Below are 24,201 nucleotides of genomic sequence, written 5' to 3' on the forward strand. Positions count from 1 at the left end.
TCCCAAAAGACAAAAAACTGATCATTATAATTTCACTGTCATATTGTTTCATGTTTTATTGCTCATTATATGAAGATTTATGAGCTAAACTTTTAATAATTCCTGATGAGTTCTTCTAGTTGAATGTTTTGTTTTTTTTTCAAAAACAGGTGTATTTCAGGTAGGGAACCTTCCTAAAGTTCATTTTTATTGCCATGTAGTGTTTTATAAGCAGAAAGTTATGTTCATACCCGACCAATGTTTCACTGCTGCAGTGGTTGGTGTCTTTAAGTCCATGTGGGCGTGGAGCTTGTATGTTCATGGCACAATAAATATAAAATAAGATAACAAACTAATCTTCCTTCAGCGTAAGAAGAATGTTTATATTTCAAATGCCCCTCAAAACAAAGCTCAGCAATGCAAACTATGTTCTAAAACTTTTGTGTGTTATCTTAATTTCATCCATCGACTACATGTGTGTTATGGGTCTAAAAGGGTCCTATGTTTATCCTATGTTCCTATGTTTATAGATTTTCTCTGATGGTCGGAAAACTACTAGACTATTGATTGATTATTGTTTCCATTTCATTTGACTCTTCATGCAGCAACAACCAGTGAAGACTCTTTAACGTGCAATGTTTTCATTCATGCAGCAGAGGGCAGAGTTTTATCTGGTATCTAACCACTTAAAGGGGCAGTCCACTGATTTTATGTTACACTTGCAGAAGTTTGGGCGGCTCACAAGAGACGGATAAAAGTTTGTAAACCCAAACGACTTCATCAGGATTTTCCTTTTCTTTTTTTGTTTTTGGACTTAAGGCTTTTTTTTGGCTCCACACGGCTCCATCTTAAGAGCAGCTTCACTTGGTTTATGGACAATGATGGTGTTTTCCAGAGGTCATGCAACTTGTACCAAACAAGTAGTATTGAACCTTGAACCATACTCGTTATGGTTGGCTTTCAGCAATGTTGGTGACACATCTGTTCTACAGACAGAGAAGGAAAAGAAAGCCTGAATGTCTCCTACTCTCCAGCCCACTTGGAACCCTCTGCAAAAGGAAATTTAGTTGATGAATCTGATATCTCTGGCAGAAGACGAGACCAGTGTAAACTCCCATGATGAATGACTCCATTCTTAATTTAGACTGCTTTTCGTCATCTTCTTTGCAAAAGACGTTTCCAACTTCAGTGGGACTCACCAGGTTAAATCAAGTTCAAAAAAAGAAAAAGAAAGGTAACAAAAGTAAGTGATAACTGCTTCAAAGGTGAGTGTAATTTTGTGTTGGGGGAATTTGCATTTCAGAGATTTTGGAGATGTTGCAGTACGAGTCGGCAGTAAATGCGTGCACTGACTTAAGTTTTTCCTCTAATAACAAACAAAGCCTTTTACAGCTAGAGCTAAGAATAGTATGCAAATCAGTTCCATTTGGCTTAATTCAGTTTATTTCACTTTATTCAACTTAAATTATCAGTTTTCTTACACTGTAGATAAACTATAAACACAGAACAGTCGGCTCTATTTATGGACGCCTAAAGTACAAGCACGATTTCCTGTCTGTTTATCTTGTGAATACTGGTGGCTTGTGCTGCAGGTTTGTTACTCATGCTCGAGGTCCACAAGCAGCTCAGGTGCCTCTTCGCTCCGAGCCGAGGCCTGAGGGGAGTGTGTGAAATTCTGGACGGTGTTGTTAGGGCGTTGGGGGCAGAGGTCACGTGGAGGAAGGAGCATGGGGTCTGGTCTGAGATGGGTAAAAGGTTTGTGCATCAGCCCTCGGGGTCCCGTCAGGCTGATAAATAGGGCTGAGTAGACAACATGGACAACAACAAAGGTGCAGGGAGAGACCCGACCTGTCTAGACATACTGTCTGGACACTACTAACTGTTAAATAATCAATCAATAATCAAATGTGGACAGTTAGGTTGGTAGAGCAACTAATAGAATAATACTTCCTCCATCATAAATGTGCAGCTGGTATGTATGGACGTCAATATTTGGAAAAGGGAGGATTGCAGCAGATTCACAGACAACAGCAGCTCTCTCTCTCCCTCTCTCTCTCTCTCTCTCTCTCTCTCTCACACACACACACACACACGTAAGTGCAGTTTAAACTGGGTTCAGCCAGTCAGCAGTCAGGCCTGGAAAATCCGACACAGGAAAGACATGAAGAGGGAGACAGATATCTCCCTGTTTAAACATCCAGGTCTGTCCTCTGCAGCATCACTTCTTCACAGATCATTTAACCTCATTTATCTGTTCACATTTCTTCTCACAGCAATTGAAAGCATATTAAATGCATGTACAGTTCATGTACGCTGACAGAAATTAAACAGATCCACAAGATATCTGTAAGTTGAGAGAGAGGAGATTGTAGCACAACAATCCCACCCACTGAAGAATCCAGTGAACCACAAAACAATCTCACCACGCGGTCTGCTCAGGAGCTGTTCTGGAGCTTTCAATCACATCACATGATCTTCCTCAGCAAACAGAATTCATCCAACTCCTTAAAAGTTGAGACTGAAAGTTCTCTCTCTGAGGAAGTTGACAAAACAATGTCAAGACAAGTAAATCCTTGAAATGTCGAGTTTGGTGGGTCTTCAGTCTTGTTTTTGTTGTAAGTTAACGTGGAGGTTTGCACAGATGCCCATTCTCGTCAGACGAAGCCAGAAAGATTCATTGTCATCGTCTGGTTTGGTCTGCATCAGTCCGGTGCTTCGTTTAGCTCGGCTGAACATTTATCAAAACAATCACAAGATGGTCTCCAGCTCTTTCAGAGATAAGTAGCTGTCTGGATCTTCTCCAGAGGTTTGTGGAAACGCTCCCTGACTTCTGGAGTCATTAATTCCTCTGCTGGCTCTGGCATGCCGGGCGAAAACTCCACACTCCGTCCCCCCTGCCTTCCACACAGCTAGCTCCTGTTGGGGGCTGGAGGTCTGAGTATCACAGGGCACGTATCCGGGCAGGCTGGTCTGTGGGTGGAGAGAGCCGTGGCGTGGCGGCCTGACCCCTGACCCTCCACCAGCAGGTCCACCTGAGCCCACCACACCTCCAGCGAAGGAGAGAGCTCTGGGATTGGCAGCAGACAAGCTGACACTGTGGGTGGTGGTGTGTGACATCATGCCGCCATAGTAACAGCTGCCTCCGCCGCCGCTGCTGGTTATCCTGGCTTTCTGTTTGAGGTCCAGCGTGAGGTTGCGTCTTAACCACGCCTTCTTTACCTCCGCCTGCACCTGAGTACAGGAAGGAGACGAACGGAAAATTAATTTTGTCTTTGTAAGCGTAAAATCTGAGTTCACTCTTGAAAACTGAATGACAGCTGTATTACCTCCCCATTGCAGAAACAGTAGATAAATGCCACAAAAAAGCCCTGAAAGATGAAATTGAGATTTTGTTAAGAGGTCTGTACCACAGTTTTTGTGAATGTATTGCATGCATGCAGAATTGTATTCTGTTATCGAAAAATGTTTAAAGCAATAGCTCTGCATTTCAACAACATGCTCATTTGCTTTCTTGACAAATGTTAAATGAGAAGCTTGATACTCCGCTCATGCTTGTATGCTAGATATGGAGCTACAGCCAACAGACAGTTAGCTTAGCTTAGCATAAAGACTTGAAACAGGTGGAGTCTATCCAAAGCTGGTAAAAAGCTGCCTACTCTAAAGCTCACTAATGAATATGTTCTATCTCACTCATTTCTCTTGTAAAAGAAACGAAGTGTAAAAACAACACATTGTGGCTAAGCTATCCCCCTGTTTATAGTCTGTATGCTAAGCTAAGCTAAGTGACTCCTGGCTGCAGCTTCATATTTACCGGATGCCTTTAAAAGTGGTATCAATCTTCTCGTCTAACTCCCAGCAAGAAAGCAAATGAGTGCATTTCCCAGAATGTGGAACCACTGGGGTGTCGACTATGTAGCACCCTGACTACACACATTTATTGAAATGTGTAAAAATGATCAGTTGTGCAAAATGTTTAGCTTGCAAGTGAAAAATAGGTGTTGCATTTGTGTACAGTTTTTCTGAATATTATAGTACTTTTTTCTTTTTTTCACATTGATCAGAAAAGTGAATAATAATGGGTATAATATAGTGGTTGCTTGATGCTCATGAATGCTGACCTGGGATGAATTGAAGAACATCTCATAATGCATTTGCACTTGCCACAGCAGCCCGGTGACCTCGGTGTAGGGAAGAGCCATGAACACCATGTAATGGACTCCAAACAAGGGCATGAGGACCAATGTGGACTTGAGTAGCTTTCTGCAGATAGAGAGTGGAGACATTCATGTAGTAATTTAAAACCAATGGCAGCCAACAGTCATTTTACACTAAGAGGAAAAAATTTAATAAAAGTCAGTTCCTCAGTTTATCATTCTTGGAGGGTTTAATGAAAAATTACCGGTATTGCTGCCGAGGGTCCAATTTGCCAGTGTTTGTTTCCCACAGTTTAGAGGCCAGTACACGTATTATGTTCACGAAAAGCAAGAAATTTACCTACAGGACAGAGGGGCACAGTGAGACCCTATTCAAGTGTCAAATATCCTTTAATAGTGTTAAAATGTGAACTCCTTTTTCTTACAACAATGGCTGCCAGAATGGGAACTTGATAGATCCACTTTAGGTTTCCTGCACTGATGTCCCAACATCTGAAGAAAGAGGCAAAGAGTTGAAGTGAGAATTTGTGATATAGGCGTCATGTAAATATTAGACATGTGAACACATCACGTGACTCACTGTGTGTCTGCCAATGAGGCTCGTGCACTGACCCAAACGGACACAAACACAGCTGGAACACCTAAGAGGAGTGGAGAGAGGCAGCGTGTTAATTCACCGTCAGCTCAATACGTGGCAACACAGTGTCTGGTCCGCCGCCGCTCACCCCAGCCAATGATAGTGAGGGCCCACAGGTAGTTCTTGTCGGAGAGGAAGGCCATGAAGATGAGGCTATGTAGGTACAAGCCCTCCACCAGGATCCAGTAGTGATTGGTGGCCAGGAAATAAAGGAAGAACGTCACGGCAACTTTGCAGCCGGCCTGAGGACACAAAGCAGCATGTAAATGAAACAGTTAAACAGGTCAAAATTACTGAGAATGATTGACTTTTGAGTTGTGTCAAGGTGTGGTCAAGTTAACCATCTAGCTGTAGTTTCATATTTAGCATACAGACATTGGAGGTGTATCAATGTGCTCATCTCATTTTTGGCAAGAAAGCAAATAACATGTTGGCTTTGTTACTTTTGGACATAGAAAGGTTAGCTGTAGCCCTATGTTTCCAGCCTTTATGCTAAGCTAATGTAACTGGCTGCTGACTCCAGCTTCATACTTACTGTGCAGATATGAGTAGTAGAATTTTTCTCATCTAACTCATTTGAAGATATTTCCCAAAATATTAAGCAATTTCTACTACTTCATACTGTGTTTCACCTCTAAATTTAATTTCATAACAAAGAAGTACGTGAACATGTATTGCATCCTAATGTAGAGTGTGCTGACTGCCATACAGTATCTTCATGTGATGTTGAAACACTATGAAATAAATAAATAAAGCTATGGATAAGTGGTAATAAATAAAATAATAATATATATATATATATATAGTTTACCATATGGGGCTTCTGTGCAGTGAACTCAGGCTCAGCATTGCTGTCTTCAGATATGGTGTAGAGGACAGCGTCCTTCACAAAAATGCTGACTGCTCGACATATGAAGGAGGTGAAGAGGTGAATGTGGATGTAGTTGCGTGTGCAGTGGAGACGCCTGGAAGGACAGACATGTTAGCATTAAAAAAATATCCATGGTTTTTGATTATCTCTTCTGCTGTTAAAAGGGCAAATATTTTTACTCGAATTTTCTGCTTCTTACTTGAAATAGCAGAGGATGGAGACTGCCACCAGCAGTGACGCCAGAGAGATGGAGTAGCCAACAGTGTACATGAGATGGAGCCTCTCGAACACCTTCTAAAGCAAAACAAAAACACGCTCAGAGTGTGCATGTGTGCAGATGCATGGAGAAAGAACACCAGGTTAGCATGACTGAAACTGAACACACAGGCTAAACAGCGGTGCATTATTATTCTGGAAACGTCAACTAATGAACATATTTTATATGGCAAAATCAATATATATAAAGTTTTAATGTGTCCACACTGGAGGCGAAACATTTTTTGCAAACACGTCTGAAACTTTTTGGTAGGTGACAGTATATTTTCATTTTTATATGGGGAATATTGTATAGGGTACTTCCACTTAAACCAGTTTCTGAGAAAATACAGTGACAATTTGTAGCCTCAAACTTTTCTCTCTTTTATGTCAATCCACACGAGTGCACAAACACACACACTCAACCAACCACAAGAACACACTGTGTCTGTGTACTGTAAACACGTATCTAGACAAACACACATGAACATACCTCCTCTTGGCTCCTGTGGTTGGAGGTCAAATACGTGGTGCACTCGGTGTAGTTAGCCCACGTGCGGTTGATACTGGGCACCTGCTCCCAGTTCCCTGACGCATCACACTGGCGGTAGGCTCGTCCTGCATCACAGCAGAGTAGGACACAGTCACAACGTTAGCATAACGGTCTGCGATATAGTAGAAATGCATAGAAACCACACGTCAGGACAAAGCTGCTGTATTCTGCAGGCCAGTGTCTCCTGAGCTCTCCTACCTCTGTGGTTGAAGTCGTAGATGTACTCTGGACACAGCACTGAAACCAGCTGACCTGCTCTGCTCTGGGGCCAGCAGATGATCCCATCCCATTCCGGGAAACAGTCACCTTCTTCACAAACAATAGGAAACAGTTGTTACCTATTTGAGGATTTTACCTTGGGTTGTTTAATCTGCAGCAGTGCAGCATCTCTGATAAACTCATATGTTTTGGATGAAAACTTCAGTCTCAAATGTAATCAGGAGCATTCAGTTATTGTCGTGCAGTAAAAAGTACCTCAAGATTTAACTTACGTGCAACACTTGAGTATAATTTCCACTTCTGAATCCTACTTAACATCGGCAAAGACCTCAACATGAAAATAGAACCTGTGTCACAGGTTTCTTACAATCTAAACTATTTAATGTAATGTTTCATTGAGCATTTTGTATCTGTGCCTCTCTTGGACTTCAGACTGCAGCTCCATCTTCAAATCAAATGTCCCTGCAAACAGACCATTGAAGCAACTTATCATCAGCGTCTGCGTCATAATGTGAATGAAAGATGTCCCACTATTGTCTGCACCTATATCCAGCCCTGCAATCACACAGATACTGGTCAGCAGGACATTGGATGGCGTTATATCTGATCAGAAATAAATAATTGCTGTAATAAATAATGTTTCTGATGATATATTTGGATGTGCACTCACTGACCTGTTGTGTTTTTTTATATTAAAGCTGGATATGCTTGTGGAAGGATTTTTCTTTCCTGCAGAGTCTTATATAATATTTTGAAAGGGAAAATAGTTTTCAACCCAGTTGATATACTCAATGTTGACCTGCAGAAAGGTTTAAATTTAGTTTAATACACAGATCATGTGTTTTGCCTAAAAACACCCTGAAATCATGGAATCAATCAGTATAAAAACGAGTTTTCTGCAGTTTATTACACTGTGGGGGCTTTAGCTGACATGTCTCCATGTGGCTTTTTGATGTCGGATAACTAGGCAGCACACAAACCTTTAACCAGGGCCATCTGTGCCTGGATGTTCCTTTCACACTTGGCATGAGCACCAATCAGGACGTAGATCTGCTCATCTCGCGTGATGACGTCATCAGAGTCTATCTGTAGCGGGTGAATGAAAGAGAGATGTGAAACTGTTAAGACAAATATGCAGGATATGCAGTGTGGTGATGTGGAATATAGACAAGCAAGTTTTCTTACTATGTATAAAGCATGAAATATAAATGTAAAGAAAAGTTAGGTAATAAAGGTAAATTATCTGATTCTTGACAGGATAAATCCTCTCATGTATCTGCTATAGCTGGTTCACTAACATCTTAGTGATGCATTAAAGGCTTATATACATGTTTTTTGCATGTTTTAACCTCTTAATGACAAAATATGTAACATTTGAGCATCTCAAATGCCTGCCATGCTGTTTTAGATTTTATGTATGATCCTTTAAGAAAGACCTCATTTACCCAATCACAATGATGTATCTGCAGAGGTGTCATTGGGTTGTTTGGTATCTGTCAAAGCCTGAAGAGCAGCTTCAGTGGGTTATCTTCTAAGGTGCCCACAGACATTAGAAGTTTCGTTAAAAAAGTCTCTCTGAAGTCTCTCTTTCCAATACGGAGATCTGTCATCCAAAAGCTCTGCCATGGATCTGATGTGCTGCCTCCAGGTGTTGTGAAATAGTTGCGTGAGGGTGCGGTATTTGATGATGCCTCACCAGCCCCCCCTTTTTTTTTCTAAAAGGTGGGGCTGCCGCTGGCCACACGGGGGCCTTGTCCTCTCCACCTCAGCCACGCTGGTGCAGCCTCGTCCACACAAGCACCTTTGTGTTCCCAGGTGCATTTCACAACATAGCAGCAAAACTAGCAACTAGAGAGCTCACATGAGGATTGTTTGCCCATCAGGGGAGAACAGTGGGGGGAGGGATGATGAGGCAGAAAGTCCGGTAGAGAAGACAGCATCCACAGGAGTTTCCTCTGTAGCTCTGAATCCTCTCGCCAGTGGCAGAAAGTTACAAAACAAATTTCTTCTCTACCACATCTCAGAAGGAAATATTGTAGTTTTACTCCACTACATTTAGCAGGTCTAATTACTAGTTAGTAAAAAACATAATCTAACAATACCTTCTTAAACCAGTGGCTCACAACCTTTAGGATTTAATCTCTTTATGAACACAAGATGAAGACTTTATGTTAGCAGCTGTGAGGTTGCACTCAAGCACAGCGGTGCTTTGAGTTAAATACTAACAGTGACAATAATATGCTGATTCGCATGTGTAATGTTTATTTTGTTTCTCATCTTAGCGTTGCTGCAGAGCTGATGGGAATGTTGTTCGATTTCAGATATTTGGTCATAAATCAAAATATTGGACTAATTGAAATTTTGAGCTGATGGTGGAAAGGTAAAAAGGCAGAGGATCAACAAAGTTATTACATATTATCCTAAGGAGGAAGTAATATTTTTTTTCCTTGGATGGTGACAGAATCGTCCAGTCGTAGCAAATCCTTTAAAGCCACTCAGCCCTCGACCCTAAGCCTATAACCTTCTTGGGTTTGACATCAAGAATGTCCGTTTGGTGGGGTGAACAAACACGGCAATGATAATAATCCATCCAGCAGTTGTGAGATATTTCAGTCTGGACCAAAGTGCTGGACCATCCACCGGACTACCCGACATCTAGAGCCACACTACTGGCTACTGATCAAGGCCTCTTGTCATATATCAGATGTCTCAGATTGTTTCATTTAAATTCTGACTGTTAAAGACTCAGCGAAATAAAGAAACGTCCAGAGATGAACTGACCGGACCAGCACGTTAGGAACCACTGAACAATAAACTGTCTACAAAGAAGCATTAAAAAAGTTACATCAGGTAAACCACATGACAATATGTCCATCATAACTGCCGGAGAGTTTTACTTATAAAGGATCTGAGTACTTTTTCCACCACTTAGAGCAAGAAGCAGTGGTGGCAAACTTCTCACTCTTGTTAAACAGACTAAAATCCAGCTGGACCCAGACGGATATGTAATAACTAACATTCTTGGCATAAGCCATTAAAATAAACCACCAGTGGGCAAACAGCGTATCCAGTATTGTAGCACTCAGATCGCTGAGCAGCTATCATTCCCTACAGTGATCTGTTTTGGGAGGAGACTCTCAGCCAAAGTCAATAAAGACATATTGAGCCGCTTAAACCACTTGTTGTTGTTGTTGCTGCAGTGGACTGTGGACACACTTTGGCCATGTTGACACTTCTCCCAGTGTATATGTGTATGTCTGTTTCTGTCCACAATCCCATTTAAACACATGCCGATTATTGATGGCCCTAATTAGGTATTCAAGTTTCCAGTCAAACACAGTCCTCCACCTACGCCTCAACAAAACATCCTCAAAAGTGAATAAAGTGCATCGACATGGGGCATAATTCAATACACGCAAGTCAATAGGGAGAAGTCGCTTTTCTTTGAACGGGAGGGTTTTCTGCTGACGGACAGGGAGCGTTAGCAAAACAATCAGGTTAAGACATCTCCTCGGCTTTGTGTCGTAATTGAATTTGCTCTTGCAGGCCTCTGCTTCATGTAAAGTGATTTTCAGGATGACTGAGCAGGAGGCTGTAAGTCTGCCTGAGGGCGACACTCAGGATGGACCCAGGCGGCGGAGGTCAGCGTGAGCTGCAGGAGGGTCGTGCTTCAGTGAGCCAAGGGTGAAGGAGGTCAGAGCTGATGGATGTCTCTGAGGTAAAGCAGACCACAGGTGTCTTCTGACGGAGGAGATTGAGGGTTTCTGGTTTGGTTTTGCTGATGCTGTTGTTTCCACAGGCTTTTGTCTCAGTCAGTGAGATGTCTGGTGTTCATCTGAACATCTTTACTCCAAAAAAATAACCCCAAGTGCCCTTTAAAAAAAAAAAAAAAAATCTAATTTACAAAGAGACTTACTCTTTGCATCTGTAAGTGTGTGTGTGTGTGTTCGTTATTTCTTACATTTTTCAAAGCAATATTCCTATGTGGACATAAGATTCTGCAGGCAAATTTGCAAGATATCCTATGATTTATTGGCTATTTTATTGTTAAAAAGTAGCTATTTGTTAGTTATAATTCCTGTTATTTAAAAAAAAAAGGTTAAAAAGGCTTGCAAAGAACCCACAGCTGTAAACACTTAACGAATTAACTGGCTTTTAGGTCATTTGGGGCTTCATTGTTTCCTGATTTGACCTTTTTTTACAGTTGAAAATAAACTATAAAAGACATATATAAATGTTTAAAAAAAATTTCCTCAGCACCATAACTTAAAAGAAGTTACTCCACGTCACCACATTTATTAAAAAAGGAAGAAAGTTACACCACTCGTCTACAGTCAGCCTTGCTGCTGAGTGGTTGGCACGTTTCCCGACATGCGAAATAAATCTGTGTCCAAAATTCAAAGGATCAAAGAGAGTCACAGATGTATGAAATGTTCTGTATTTGGCCCAAGGTGCAGCAGTACGGGAGTGTTATTTTCTGACTTGGGGTCAGATCATAGTGTAAGATGTGATGCTACTGTGTGAAAAGTTTAAATTTAGCACATAAAAAAACATCCTGAGTTAAGTTTACACTGGACTGAGAGTTAAACCTCAGCCGTGTTGGTGAGTTTTTGTAGAACATGAGATGCTCAAAAAGATCGATATTATTTGAATCAAATAGGATCCAGTAGAACTTAAGTTTGCACAAATTATAAAAGGTAAAAACTGTTCAAGTAAAAAGCGAAGCAAAGAGAAACTGTGGCAAAATTTTGCTGAGAAACTGAAACACATTTCTGAAAGGCAAACATGTAACCCATTTAGTCAATGAAGTGATCCATAAATCAATCCGTGAAGTAATTGATAACTCAAACACTCAGATAAATACACTTACCAGTGCAGTCACTATTAGAACACTGTGGAAAAGAGCCAAGGCAGCAGTTCCCTGCGCAGATAACATGACGTCTTTTCAGCTGTCGGCTTGAATGGGACGTTTCACTAACATCAGATCATCTTGTCCTCCTCAGGTTGCATTGAAGGAGTCCCAAAGTTAAGGACTGTTCTGCTCTGGGGTCCCATCAGTGCTCCTGGTGTTTCATCTGTCAGTAAGAGCTGCCTTTGTAGGTATCTTCTTGAGCTTTGTGGACTTTTGACATCCCTTTTCAAAATGTCTCCTGTCTCCACTCTTCTCCTTGAGGCTCAGTGGACATCGCTGATCGGGTTTGAGGGACCATGCGGCAGTCAGCCTAGAGTGAGAAGGTTTCTGACAGGAAGAGAGGGAGAGGGGAGCACTGTGGGTGAAACCTCCTCCTTTTACAGTTCTTTGGACTGTTGCCTATCAGAGATGGGCTGGCCTTGATTGGCTGTGCCTTCCATCCCACTTAACTCTTTGTGCTACTCCGGTGTGGACCGCTGTCTCTGTCATCCTCTCTGTTTATCGGTTTGTCTTATTTGTTGTTTTTCCCACTTGTCTCCTTTTACAGTTTTCCCTCTATTAGACAAAGTGATCTTAACTTTTACCATCCTTGTGACAACTACGCACAAATTGATCACAAATATGGTGTCCAGGGATTTGGTACAGACAGTTTGTTCCTGTTCATTGAATCCGGGACAAGAGACTGGGTCATAAGCCTATTATTATTATGTCCCATCATCATAAATAGAAGCAGTATGATTTAATAGACTTTGGTCCCATGGCAAAAGACCAACATTTCATTTCCATTTCCCACGCTGGGACATTTTGGAGGACACACTCACATTGCCGACTGTTTGTGCCAGTTAGTTATTGTGTCATTATTATTGTATAATCTCTACAGTGCTAACCTACCCAACACTGACACCAGCAGATGTAACAAATACACAAAGTACATGGGACCTGATGTTCTAGTTGTGTGCCGATATTCCGCTGTGGTTCCCAATCTTAACCAGAAACACCCATGGGTCCTCAAAGAGATTTCAGGTTCCCATGGTTCAGGATTTATAACACATTTCCCTCCTTCAGTACAACTTACAGTCAGGACAGAGTCTTTAAAAGAACAGGAAGGACACGTATGAGAATAACTATACATGTATGAAAATGACTAGTTTGTAAGCAGAATTTAAATTCTGCATTTAAGATCTTTCAATTATGATTTTTAGATTATCATTATTTAGATGGTGAGCTAGCCTGACACCTTTAATGATAGCTCCACCTATTTCTTAATCAGTGAAATCATTTTACTTTAATAATATCTAAATCTAAATATTTTACTGCATATACATATTCATTGCACATACTGAACACAACAACAAAAGCAACAGAAAAGCAACATAACAATAAATTATAATGAAAATAATAGTTTTTAAATGTTTTCTTTTTTCATTCATGATATAGAAAAAAAAATACAATTCAAGAATAAAGAATGTCACTTATATTACGTTTCCATTACCATGAACAACCTTACAGTGTTGAAACACACTGAAACCTAAAGCACGCTGCTTGGAGGAGCTTTTATTTTGAAAGGCCGATTTCTGACGTTGTCGGAATCAGGAAGTGCCGGGTTCACAACAAGGACAGCAGCAGCTGTGTGCTCTGCTGACTGTCGAAACTTAGCAAACGTTAGGCTATTTAATTTGTTTATCGACCTAATAAAGATTGATTTGTGAAGCGAAAGGACTCGCCTGCAGACGGAGGCCTACGAAGACAGTCTTTGTTCCACATGTACGTCAGGTTACTCTAACACCTCACTTGTGTGTGAAGGGCATGGCGGGGGCGGCGGTGCTGTGGGCTCTTCGGACCCTGCGCCCCAGGACCCCGGCCGCGACCTCAGGCAGGTTCCCGGTCCACGTGGAGCCCGTCCTCCCGCTGGCTTCATGTCTGGGGTGCACGCCGTGGCGGACCCCTCCTGTCAGAGCGCTGCAGCTGCGCTCCGCCCTGTGTGCAGGACACAACAAGTGGTCAAAGGTGAAGCACATCAAGGGACCTAAAGACGATGCGCGGGGCAGGATGTTTATGAAGCTAGGCATGATGATCAAGATAGCTGTGAAAGGTGAGATGAGAACTGGCTTCAAATCATGCATTTCAATCACAGTCGGAGCGTTTTCTTGTCAACTATGGCTAATTTCAATTATGTTTTCAAATGCAGAGGGTGGACCCAACCCGGACATGAATGTGAACTTAGCCCAGATACTGGAGCAGTGCAGAGGCAAGAACATGCCCAAAGCGTCCATAGAGGCTGCAATCAAGAATGCGGTAGGCTGACAACACACTGCCACATACAAATGGGTGAAACATGACTTAAAAAGTAAGGTGTTGGATGTGAAGAGCTTAAATACCCCAATGTGCAGATTTCTAAGTCTCCCATTCCTGTCTTTTCCCCTGGCTGTACAGGAAAAGGCTAGACCACTGTCCCAACACATATTTGAAGCTCGGGGGCCTGGCGGATGTCTGCTGCTCATAGAGGTCTTGACTGACAACAACTCGCGCAGCCTGCAGGAAATTAAACGGCTGCTTATCAAGAACGGGTCAGAACTGACTTTCTATTACTGATGGTTAATCCTTAGTGTCAGGGAGTGTTTTTCCCTCTGTGTCTTTCCCTCTGTGGCATCCTAAACATCTGGCACTTAAGTAATGATGAAACAAACACCACTAGTTGCACATAAATACTATTGAACTGGTCTGAGAGGAATACCTGAAAATGTACATGCAATAAAAAGATGTATGCATTTAAAGAGAAATGATCACTTCACGTAGTTTAATGTAGGATCGTGTTGTGTCACAGAGGTGTAATTCTGTACTCATCCACAGAGGGATGCTATCAGACGGAGCACGCAACAACTTCAGCAAGAGGGGTTTGGTGGTGGTGCCAGGAAAGAACATCTCGACGGAGCGAGCTCTGGAGCTGGCAATCGAGGCTGGAGCCGAAGATGTCGTAGAGACTGAGGATGAGGAGGAGCAGCCGCTCCTGCAGGTCAGACATGAAGAGGCATCTTGTCTAAGGAGAATATTTGTCTTGGTTTTATATGCATCACTTTCTTGACATAAATGTGTTTTAATGCACACAAAAATAGCTATCATTGTATATAAATGTGAAACAAATCCATTTGTGAACCTGTCCCTTATAGTTTGATCTGTTCCTCCTTCATCAGTTTTTTTGCGACACGACGGAAGTGAGAAAGGTGCGGGCCTCATTGGAGGAGCTGGGACTGCAGATTACATCTGCTGAGTTGGAGTTTGTTCCCCGCACCCGCTTGTCTCTGAACCAGGACCAGCTGGATGCCGCTTCAAGCCTAATAGAAACCCTCAGTGACTGTCCAGATGTAGTTCGAGTGTGGGACAACATCCAGGCGGACAGCTGAGTGCGCTTATTGGTGGACACGGAATATCTTACATGTGGAGTATTTGATTTTACAGAGGAACAACTTGTTACCAGATACCCTGTACTGCTCATCATTATCATTATGAAAATATGAGTGTGTTTTTTCTGCATGGGCAAAAACATGGCAGCAAAATGAAACTGTGGTCCTTGTGAAGTGTAGAGTGACATTTTTCATATATGTTGAATTGTCAGACTGCACTTACCAGAAGTTCATTAACATCAAGCATATTTCACTAATGCAAGGATCAGAAAATAAATGAGGAGTTAATTTAAAGGTCCCCTCTCGACTGTAAAATACTCTGCTTAGAATAATAATTTTTGTCTGATATGGATTTTCCACAAAAACGTTCAATTACCTCTTGAAAAAGTATTAAAATGACTTCTTCTCTGTCTTAATCCAAAGTCTATGAATATACAAATAAGTTTAACTGAACAAGGTGACTCTGACTGCACTGAGAAGTCTATTTGCACTGGAGGTTTGGGGATTTGACATGACACTAGAGTAAGTTGCAAACTGGACCATGATTGGTTGAAAGGTAGTCGTGATGTCACAAAACCATGCTAGTCTCAAACTCTGATTAAGGTGAGCACAGAGACACTTCCCCCCTTTAGCAGGTAAATGTGAAAACAGACTTTAAGTGTCAAACTCTGCACAACGGTCTGCACAGTGAAGCTCAAACATCAAAGTGAAGTAACAAGAAGCAAAACACATTTTTGGGTGAAGGGAACTCAAATTTTTCCCACAAAAGTGTCGATGCAAAGCTTTAAAAATATATAATGATCGCTGAAGGTTACAGCTGAAGGACATGTTGAGCAGATGTCATCACGGGTCATTAACCCCTTATATTACTGTAGTGTCAACATTGCAGTCAATAAGCTCCCACATCAGCAGGATGCATGCAACATATTGAGCGGGCCTGTACCTTCAGCCAGCCAACTTACTTTTTTACATCACAGTGTCATGTATGTCACAGCCTGAACTATATTTTAGACCCGCTCCACCAAACTGAACCGCATACAGGAACGTTGAAATGGTAATATGGCATTAACTGGGAAGTCCAGTGATATGGCTCGGAGCCCATTTGCTCTGTTTATCAATGCTTGTCTTCGATTTTCCTGCCACTTCCTCTCAGCTATAGCATGGCATTGATTGGTTTCCAGTGTTGGCGAATGTTGCGCGGCAACATGCGAGCTGCGGGCCAGTCCTCTGCCCCGTGCCAGAGTGGAGAGTTCAACATTGACGGCTGATTGAAAGAAGTTCATTTGTTTTGCCTCAATATGAACCATGATAGAGGAGCGTGAATGTTCTTACAAACACGCCAAAAAAGTGTCCTGAAGGGTGGATATTTGAGTCATGGCTGCCTAGTGGTCAAGACCAAGAAGGATCCGACGTGGTTTCAAATCAGGTATGTTGTGTTTTATTTACTGTCACCTTAATCAACTAGTGAGAGCAGAGATGCAACTGCTGCATTCCCAATGCAGTAACACTGTGAGAAGACTATCCAGTATTCAAGTGCAGAGTATTTTTGGGAGGGGCACAGCTAGACTGGCATTCTGGGAAATCAGAGCAGGGAGAAATTTGTTTGGGGAGGAGGGGGTTGTCACTGAGTGCTTTCTTCTTTTCATTGAAATTGAGGTTTTCCAAGGCAAATTTAAGTCCAGTTCAACAAGAAAAGTACATCCTGATTACAGTAATGTAGCTCACAGTGTTATTGAATACTCTTAATTGCAGTAATAGTAGTAGTAGGCCGAATGTTTTTATAGAAAGCAAAAGAAAAAGGCAGAAAATAAGTACAAAATAAAAGAAAAAAACTGTAAAAATACAGATTTCTAAGGATCTCTTTGGCCTAAACATAAGTACAAACATGTTTCCGGTCACCGTAGGCCATCAGAGCTCCATGTCTGACTCTGACCTTATGAAGAGTGGGGGACCAGCCAGCAGGGGCCCCGAATGCCGCTCGCCTCCAACTCCCAGGATGGAGCTGCTTAGTCCCTCCAAGGTGAAGGACCGCTCTCAGAACGTCACAGAGAAGGTCACCCAGGTACGGGGGTTGAGAGCCTCATATGAGCCAGGAAGTCGCATTTAAGACCATTCACCACCAAATTTCAAGTGAAAAATCTGACTGTAACGCAGCATGATGCATTCACTGTTTGCCAGGTTCAGTCCAGCAGCAAAGAGCTCGAATTAGTCACGTTCTGATTTCTAAGAAATGAAGAGGCTCCCAGGAAGACTGCTGTTAATTAACCCACAAGTGGAAAAATCAGTAGGTGGCTCGGTGGCTGGATGTTGTCCTTCTGGGTGTGAAAAGCAAAACTACATTGAGCCACAGTTCAATTCAGACCTGCTGTTGTTACTGTTGGAGCCCTGGGGCTCTGCATTCTGCATCACTGCCTCTGTGGGATGGTGTATGGTGGATGTAAAACAAAGGCAAGGAAATTTTTCTGTAACGACCGTGACCTGGCTGCATGGGGTTACTTCTTGAGTCCTGTGTGTCCATCTGACAGCCTATCTATATAGCTACCTATTTATCTACCTGATTAATAGATATATGTGTTTGCAAGGTCAGTGAGATTCATCGGATCAGCAAATATTAATTTGAAACTGGGTTAAAGCGAACATGAGACTGCGGCAGCACAGGAACTCCGTTATGTGAGTGTGACACCCAACTCATCATTACAGCCCACCAGCCCACCAGCATCCTGCACTCAGTCAGCTCTTGCATGTCTGATTACAGCACACTGTCGCTTTAGCTTCTCCCCCTCGAGATATTTTAACACCCTGGATGTAATCTTTACCCAAGTCTCGCCTCCGCTGGAAGCCACCAATGACAGGATGGTCAAGGATTTGCTGGACCTACAAGGTCACAAAACCAGAGCATGCGGCCTCCAAAAAGAACTTGGTCAAAACAGTACGTCTTCTAGAAAGGTCTGTAGGTTAGAATTAGTTCAGAGAGAAAGAACTGAAAAGAAAATGCTGTTTTTTTTGTCGTCAGGCAATATACTTGTTTCATTTTCTTCCATTTAAAGCTAAAGCTTAGCTCTGTTTTATGTTAAAGTGAGAAGAGTTTCATGAATGGTTAACGTAAGAGTATTCATTTGCCTAATGGGAGAGGGAATTGTTTTCCCAAAATCCATCAAAATGAAACTAAACATTAAGAAAGAAAGATACATAATTGAAGGGATGTTAAAAGCACTTGTTCATATGGGAGAATTGCTGCAAACTGATGCATTCTTTATGCTTAGGTGCTTTCTTTGGAGTCTGATGTACTGCCTGAATACAAACTCCAGGTGCCGGAGACAACATGGTGGATCTTGCTTCACTACAGCCCTTTCAAGGCGTTCTGGGACTGGATTATTCTCCTCCTAGTCCTCTACACAGCTGTTTTCACTCCTTACTCGGCTGCCTTCCTCCTGGATGAACACGGGGATTTACATCAAAGGAGTTGCGGCTACACATGTAACCCTCTGAATGTGGCGGACCTTATGGTGGACGTGCTGTTTATTGTGGATATAGTCATCAACCTTCGCACAACGTACGTGGACCACAACGACGAGGTGGTCACACAGCCGAGCCGGATAGCCAAGCACTATATCAAAGGCTGGTTCCCTATTGATCTGTTTGCAGCGATCCCTTTTGACCTTCTCATTTTCAGATCTGGCTCAGACGAGGTAAGAACTCTGCCTCTCTGTGAATTATATTACGTGAATTTATTCAGAAGAACCCAAGTTCACATTGTTTATAATGAAACTAAAATTATTTTAAAAGTAGTCCTGTTTCATAAATATACTGTCATCAAGTGTGAAGTTCTCTAAAACCATAAATTGAATGGCTATTTCCCTGCTTAACATCCTCTTCCCTGTTGTTAATGGACACCAAAGATGGCAACCTTAACAAGTCTGCTGAAAACAGCTCGGCTGCTGCGATTGGTCCGCGTGGCAAGAAAGCTGGACCGGTATTCTGAATACGGGGCTGCTGTCCTCTTCTTGCTTATGTGCACCTTTGTGCTCATCGCCCATTGGCTCGCCTGTATTTGGTACGCCATTGGCTTTGTGGAGAGGCCATACACGGAGACCGGTTGGCTGGACAACCTGGCTGAGCAGCTGGGCAAGTCATACAATGACAGTGACTCCACCTCTGGTCCGTCAGTCAAAGACAAGTACGTCACTGCACTTTACTTCACCTTGAGCAGCTTGACGAGTGTGGGGTTCGGTAATGTCTCTCCAAACACCAACTCAGAGAAGATCTTCTCCATCTGCGTCATGGTCATTGGCTGTGAGTTTAATAACACTGTTAAGAACTGTTAGGGACTGTATGAAAATTATTTGGGTGGGCATTTTCGCTTCAGTGTTACTAATGTTATACTTTATTTGAATATTCCCCTAAAGAAATCTGCAATACCCTCGCCCAATATCTGAAAATAATATAATGGTACAGGTATTTAACATTATTACATAGAGAACTTTTAACCTTAATATGTCATTGAAATAAGAATTTTCATTGTTTTGTTTGAATTTGATGTTATTCTTAATAATTAATCTGTAAAGAAAGGCTGAAAAAAAATCCAGAAAAGTGACACTGCCTTCTCTCCCCTTTTTATGACCCCATCTTTCTCATAATTTTCATATAGTCCTTAATGTGCAAAACATAATCTCTCCCTATTTCCACAACCAGCCAATATTGCAGCTGAGTCACCTTGTTGTTATCTTGATGTTATCATTGCTCCTTCTTTCTCAGCTCTCATGTATGCAAGCATATTTGGGAATGTGTCAGCCATCATCCAGCGACTGTATTCCGGTACAACCCGTTACCACACCCAGATGTTGCGAGTGAAAGAGTTCATCAGATTCCACCAAATCCCAGGTAGCCTTCGCCAAAGGCTGGAGGAGTATTTTCAGCATGCCTGGTCCTACACAAATGGCATTGACATGAATGCTGTAAGTAAAAAATGACACGACTGAGTGTTATTGTATTTGTCAAAGGTCCTACTCTTGTCTTTCGCTATACCTATTGTTTTTTAATCTAATTCCTGATATGTTGATGGTCTTGTCTTCCCATATTCAGGTGCTGAAGGGATTTCCAGAGTCTTTGCAGGCAGACATCTGTTTGCACTTGAACAGATCTCTGCTACAGAACTGCAAAGCTTTTCATGGAGGCAGTCAAGCCTGTCTGCGCGCCTTGGGTATGAGGTTCAAGACAGTCCACGCTCCTCCAGGAGATATCCTGATCCACTACGGAGACATCCTGGACTCTCTCTTCTTCATCTCACGTGGTTCCATTCAGGTCATCCGGGATGATGTGGTGGTTGCCATACTAGGTAAAGCCATCCAACCATAGACAATATGATTGTGGTCTCTCAAAAAATTCTCCAAACCCTTACCTCAAAAACATCATCTACTTGAACAAAAAATGTTAATGCTTTTGCAGAAAAGAATGACATCTTTGGGGAGCCCATACACCTGTACGATGAGCCAGGGAAGTCCAATTCAGATGTCCACACCATCACCTACTGTGACCTGCATCGCATACTGAGGGACGACCTGCTGGAGGTCCTTGATATCTACCCCAGCTTTGCAGACAACTTTTGGAGGAACCTGGAGATAACTTTTGACCTTAGAGATGTATGTTGGCAGTTGATTGCTGGAAAAAAAAAATTGTACATCTTGACTAGCATTCCTCCTAGAAGAAAAAATGTAGAAACTCTTGCTAGATGCATGACACAAAGGTTCTAAGGATGCTCCATGTTCGCTTCAGAACCAGTAGAGACACTTGTCCTTGAATGGAACTACTGCTAGAGTACTGGTATCTTATAACATAACCCTCTTGGTAGTCTAGGGGTTCAGGTATAGACCATGAACTGCAACATCACTGGTTTGCATCTGTGTGGAGACCTTTGTTGCACGTAGTTCTCCATCATCACACTACTGTCGACTGTCTAATAAATGCATGAAACACCTAAAAAAGAATAATTAAAAAAAAATCTTCTTGTACCAATTTAGAAATTGTATATAATCCTAATTTTTCTGTGTTCATCAGGCTGACCAAGTACCACCAATAATTACAACTGATGACTCTGGTGACGACTGTGTTTATCGCCACAAGCCAAGACACAGGATCCACTCCCTGGACTGCCGAATCAGGCCAGGTGAGATATCGGGTATAACAATCATGCAGGTTGCCAATCTCTCTCTTTTTTTGTTGTTGTTAAGTGTGGAGACAAGTCAATAGATTTGGTCTATGTGTGCCAACAAAGACAAAGAGCCCAGTTTAACAATTGCAGTGCCGGAACCCATCAGCTAAGCTGTGCACAAGTAGCTGTATTTTATTAGCACTGATACCTTATAACGATGGAGCCCCTGGGGCCATTAAATCAGCTGGTACTATGCAGAATTTGAGTGTTGTCTCTATGTTCATAGAGGGATCTGTTTTTTCCCGGTGTCCAGTCACATTCACAGTTTTGAATGCCCTTTAATCGATTGTTGACCTGCTCTTTAACTTCCATTGTAGGCATGCTAGGGACAGGGTCTGGATTCTTGACACCCTGAATGGGGTCAAAATAGAAGCATAATTGAATGCCTTCCTGTGAACAGATGGAACTGATCATGAAGACTCGTACCCCCTTCAGTCCCTCCGCCATCGTCACTCACCTTCTCGGGCCCACTGGGATGACCGCTGTAGCTGCGGATCCCTGTGTTCCCAGTCAAGTGAAGACCTAGCTAAGCCTCTTGCCCATGGTGCCAAAGTAGAGCTTTACCCTTCAGAAGATGCCAGACGGGACTACTCCCCTTCAGTAGTGCAGCTGCTACCCCCGAGTGGCCCCACAGTGGGGAGGGAACCCGTGTTGGACCTCGGCCACCAAGGTAGATAGATATGAGTATTGAATTAAAGTCTTTGCTGTAAAGAAATACAGGGTTTGTTTGCCCAGTGTTTTGAAGTTTCAAACAAACTAAAATTAACTACTGATACTTATCTTGTATAGTGGACTGAGGCTTCAATGTTAAAGGTACTTATGGAGTTTTCATTGTAAAAAAAAACATTAGTTTACTATATTGTATAGTTTACTATATATATAATACTATATTACAATATAGTATTTTGTATGTATCCTACAGCCATACGTACACATTGAATATAATCCTTACTTCAAAACATTGCTCTACAGCAACTCTAGTGGTCAAAACTCCACAACATGCCTTTAATATATTTTGTATTTTTGTGTGTATCTTTGAACATTTTGGACATTCCCATAACTTAAATGGGTAAAATGTTTATATTTTCCCTAGCTTCATCTTTGAATGTGCCGGGAATGTATCGATACTGGCCAGACCAGCGGTCACAACAGTTTTCCAGTCGCGCCTGGCGATCTTCTTCTGTTCGCAACTCGTACCATCCACCACCATTCACAGAAGAACGGCCGAGTGAGCTAGAGTCTCGACTTGAGGTTTTGCATTCACAGCTCAACAGGTGAACTTAATTATGCCCTCAGCTGGTTTTAAGATATTGATACAAGAGAAATGAGAGTGGCTGATTAGTGACCAGGCAGGAAATGTTTCCAATCCCAGAGTTCTGAACTACCTTAGCAAAAAAAGGAGTTTCCATATGGAAAGGTACAATTGGAGATAATGCTGTTGACAATTCAGCAGTACCACTTTATTTGCCTTGGTGGATTTGTTCTACTCCAATAAGGCAGTCCCTATCCTTCTTGTCCATTTTTCATCAGCCAAATAACATTCCTGAACCCCAGAGAAAATATTCAGGATAATTGGTCAGTTTATTGGTCAGAAATCATCATCTAAGTGGGCAGATTCAAGAGGGGGTTGAGTCCTGAGGACCATCCTGATGGAACAGGGCTTTGCCCTCGTGGAAAACAAACAGGTGCAAATACATAGACAGGTGTGGATACAAATGTATACAAAGACTGTCTCTTAGGCAAAACAGGAGTTGTGGGTAACTCAATGTGCTGCCATGGATCAGGGTCATGGCAACAGGGCAAGTGTAGCAATGGCCAGAATGTTTCCTTTGGCTCCTGATGGATCCTCAAAGTGTTTTTAGGTCTCCTTGAATGTATAATCTTTCTAGCATGTTTTAGGTCTGCACTGAGGTCTACATCCAGTTGCCATTCTCATAACAAATCTAAAGGGTTCTACTAGGTTCCCAAACAACCCAACCTGGTGCTTTTCAGTGCAGAGGAGGATCTACTAGATGTTGAGGCCACTTTTCATGAAGATTCTTAGATGCTGTTTCTGATACAACTAATCGCTTCACTATAAAAGCCTCTGCCATTCACGTTGTCTCTTATTTCAACCAGACTGGAGACTCGCATGACAGCTGACATCAACGTCATTCTCCAGCTTCTCCAGAGGCAGATCGCTCCTGTACCTCCTGCTTACAGCACTGTCTCGTCTAGTACCCTCCCGACTGACTCACCAGGCATTTATGGAACTGGGACACCAGTGCTGCACAGCATGTACCCCATTTCCACCATACAGCTGGACAGCCGGGCACCCACACAGGTATGGATAATACCAAATGACACAGTGAAACTTTCATTCATAACAGAGATTCGTTTCTAACCTTTTACTTCAGAAATGAAATGTAAAAGTATGGGGTTTCTTTAATCCAGAGCTCTACCCAGACTGACCTCAAATTCACCAAGAAGTCCCAGGAGTCACTGTCCAGTGGTATCCATGTGACTGTGGCATCGGACGACACCATGTTCATGACCGTCACCCCTGAAACTGAGACCCATAGAGGGCTGCCCCAGCCGTCAGTCAAATCCTCCCTCATGGAGAACCCCAGGCTGTGCGGCAGCCTCCGCTACCCCTCACTGCCGGGGAACCTGGACATCACATCAGGACTTACTGAGATCCAGAAACACCTCTCAGACCCTGTACTGCCTGTCATCTGAAGACCTTCACTAAAAGAGTTTTCCTGGCAACCAGCGTGACTTTCATGCTCTGCTACTTACAGACTTTTTGAAGGAACCATATGACTAGTCCAAAAATCAGGTATCATAACACATTTGGAGAGTGTGTAGCTTCTCAGAATCAGATAGTGGGCTACGAGAACTTTCCATTGTTGGCACAGGATTACATTCAAATCAGTTGAGATTGTCACACATTTATCATACATTTTAAAGGACGACTGCTCATTTACAGCATGTGGACACATTTCCTCGACATCTTGTAGTCCTTTTTTGTCT

At 42.4% G+C, this 24,201-nt stretch overlaps 3 protein-coding genes across 3 annotated transcripts; 2 read left to right on the top strand and 1 right to left on the bottom strand.

Annotated features, from left to right (window-relative positions):
* Window positions 1-1,496: 1,496 nt before the first annotated feature.
* Window positions 1,497-11,604, bottom strand: pth3r (parathyroid hormone 3 receptor). The gene is made up of 13 exons (XM_041962704.1): window positions 11,539-11,604; window positions 7,649-7,754; window positions 6,648-6,758; window positions 6,390-6,514; window positions 5,841-5,935; window positions 5,582-5,735; window positions 4,859-5,012; window positions 4,714-4,774; window positions 4,559-4,625; window positions 4,379-4,473; window positions 4,098-4,239; window positions 3,306-3,347; window positions 1,497-3,210 (listed from the first exon to the last, which is right to left on the bottom strand). Exons 1-13 carry the CDS (start codon window positions 11,602-11,604, stop codon window positions 2,728-2,730), a joined length of 1,701 nt encoding a protein of 566 aa, XP_041818638.1. The 3' UTR covers window positions 1,497-2,727.
* A 1,581-nt stretch (window positions 11,605-13,185) lies between these two features.
* On the top strand, window positions 13,186-15,381 carry LOC121625066 (translational activator of cytochrome c oxidase 1). The gene is made up of 5 exons (XM_041963106.1): window positions 13,186-13,672; window positions 13,769-13,875; window positions 14,014-14,147; window positions 14,431-14,593; window positions 14,772-15,381. The coding sequence occupies exons 1-5, from the start codon at window positions 13,387-13,389 to the stop codon at window positions 14,979-14,981; spliced, it is 900 nt and encodes a 299-aa protein (XP_041819040.1). The 5' UTR covers window positions 13,186-13,386; the 3' UTR covers window positions 14,982-15,381.
* Window positions 15,382-16,186: 805 nt separating this feature from the next.
* LOC121625295 (potassium voltage-gated channel subfamily H member 6) lies at window positions 16,187-23,907 on the top strand. Its single transcript, XM_041963383.1, has 12 exons — window positions 16,187-16,230; window positions 16,860-17,043; window positions 18,245-18,669; window positions 18,874-19,274; window positions 19,737-19,936; window positions 20,064-20,321; window positions 20,432-20,620; window positions 21,036-21,144; window positions 21,590-21,859; window positions 22,283-22,463; window positions 23,308-23,512; window positions 23,623-23,907. The coding sequence occupies exons 1-12, from the start codon at window positions 16,187-16,189 to the stop codon at window positions 23,905-23,907; spliced, it is 2,751 nt and encodes a 916-aa protein (XP_041819317.1).
* Window positions 23,908-24,201: the final 294 nt, after the last annotated feature.

This window comes from Chelmon rostratus, chromosome 21 (assembly GCF_017976325.1).
Source record: "Chelmon rostratus isolate fCheRos1 chromosome 21, fCheRos1.pri, whole genome shotgun sequence".
Lineage (NCBI taxonomy): Eukaryota > Metazoa > Chordata > Actinopteri > Chaetodontiformes > Chaetodontidae > Chelmon > Chelmon rostratus.